The 2,141-nt window shown below is 37.1% G+C and overlaps 1 protein-coding gene across 1 annotated transcript in view; it reads right to left on the reverse strand.

Moving 5' to 3' along the window:
* The window catches only part of LOC107097894 (fibromodulin-like), a 17,868-nt gene that overhangs the window by 10,419 nt on the left and 5,308 nt on the right, over window positions 1-2,141 (reverse strand). Inside the window, exons 2-3 of the mRNA XM_015395234.1 lie at window positions 416-538; window positions 158-298 (exon numbers count right to left, since the gene is read on the reverse strand). Coding sequence (XP_015250720.1) covers window positions 158-298; window positions 416-538 — 264 coding nt within the window. The remainder of the gene's footprint in view (window positions 1-157; window positions 299-415; window positions 539-2,141) is intronic.

The following is a 2,141-nucleotide window of genomic DNA, read 5'->3' on the forward strand; positions in this document are numbered from 1 at the left end:
GAGATTGTCTTGACCATGTCTACATGCCTAAATGCACTGAGTTGCCGCCATGTGATTGGCTGCTTAGAAATTAAGTGTTAACAAGTTGGACAGGTGTACCTAATAAAGTGGCCGGTGAGTGTATACATACATAAAATATTGTGTTCAGTCCAAATACCTTGATTAGTTTGTTGTTACTCATGTCAAGCTGAGTGAGGGATTTCAAAGACTTCAGTGATGTGCCCAGATCCGTCACAGCATTGTCATGAAGGTGTAGGATAGTGAGATTATCCATTCCTTCTAAATCTGTTGGCAATACCTAGACAAGAATGAAAACAAAATGAAAGTCACTTACTTTTTTTTGATACACATTCAGAGAAAACTAAAGAAAAACAAATAATAAATGTTTAGGAATATGAGCAGGGTGAAACATTACTTTTTCAATCCTGTTATGGTTTATCTTCAGGTCCCGCAAGGAGCGAGGAAGGTTTGGTGGAATACTGGTCAAGTTATTGTGGTGTAGAAATAAACGCTCCAACCCTTCCAGCTTTGAAAATGCCTATAAATAAACAGCAGTTTTGAAAAAACAAAACACAGTTGTACATAATACTTTTAATGGGTAATTTTAATGCATTTAAAGGGATTTTTGGTTAAAATGGGAACTCTTCCAAATGTGCAAAAGCATAAGTAATACTGACACATGCAGTAGTGACCCTGAAGAACTCAACAACACAAAGTGGAAAGGAAACCAATAAAACTAGAAAACACAGAAAAATATGAATCAAAGTAAAACTCAAAAAGAAAACTTAAACAGAACCAAAAAGGGCAGAATCATGACAAATGTTAGCAAAGCATCTTTCAGCGACAATCTCTGTCATCAACTAACAATGTTGTAAACACAATACCAGAAATAAAAAATCCAAATAGTAGCTGCATAAAGATTAACGTATGGAGTTAGAAGGGGATAAAAATGTTTGTAAACTTATAAATCTGAGTTGAAACTGAAAAAATAAAATTCCACCACAGAATACATCAGTAGGATCATATTTACCTTTTTTTTTTACCATCTTTTAAAGGTTTTAATCTCCGCTGCATTATTATTTATAAGTTTACAAACACTTTGATACCGTTCTGACTCCATAACATGGCTGTAGCTACTCCTGTCAGGACACATTCACAACTACATTAAACTAATTTATGTAATACAGTGAACCCTCGCTATAACGCGGTTCACTTTTCACGGTCTCTCTGCTTCACGGATTTGCATCATGCATTGTTAAACTTTATTGTCAAACATATTAATGGTGGCATGTCGGTTTATAAGGATCTTTTGGCCCAGAAGAAAAAAGAGCGACAACAACTACCGATAACTCTTCTCTCCAAAAAGCACACCTGCACCGCAGACTTTAGAAGAAAAAAACGCCACAGAGCAAAGTAAGAATGCCACGGCTCCGTCAGAACAGCAGTGAAATACTGTAGTGTACACGTCAGTCACTATTTTTCCTACTGTAGCCTACTTTGTATTTTTTTTCATAATCATTTTTCATTTTCTCCCCTTCCAATCCGTCACGGCGGGGCGGTGCTGATCCCCGCAATATTAACCCTTCATTTCATATTGCTGATTAAAATTATTACTTATTTATTTATAACTATATTATTTTACAGTACAGTACAGTAGTTATTTGTAAAAAAAAAAAAAACAGACAACAACAACGTTTATACCGTAGTTTTATTTGTTAAACAAATGCTTGGGCCTGTAAAAGGTTCCTTGATTTCAATGTTGTATGGAGTATTTCATTGTAAAATAACTGTAAAAAAATAAAGGTTTCTATTTCACGGATTTTACCTACAAAACCAGATTCTCTCTCTTGCCCATAAAGCTGGGGCCTGATTTGGCTGGTTCTCCACCACAGTGGAGATGCGGGCCCAAGGGGACCCAAATCTCCAGAATCTCCAAGGATGAGTCATTGTTGTAACCTTTCCGAACCAAACTACTGCAAGAAAGCCCTTTTGCAACACATTTCTCTTGAGTTTCAGAAATTATAGAGCCAGACTGGAGAGAAGGCCTACCCTGTCTTGAACAACGACTGAGACAAAGAGGACCCCTGCTGTGTGAGACTGAGACAAAGGAACCCCTGCTGTGCCCTGACTGCTGAGCTACA

This window comes from Cyprinodon variegatus, unplaced genomic scaffold (genome assembly GCF_000732505.1).
Source record: "Cyprinodon variegatus isolate N-32 unplaced genomic scaffold, C_variegatus-1.0 Scaffold731, whole genome shotgun sequence".
Taxonomy (NCBI): Eukaryota; Metazoa; Chordata; class Actinopteri; order Cyprinodontiformes; family Cyprinodontidae; genus Cyprinodon; species Cyprinodon variegatus.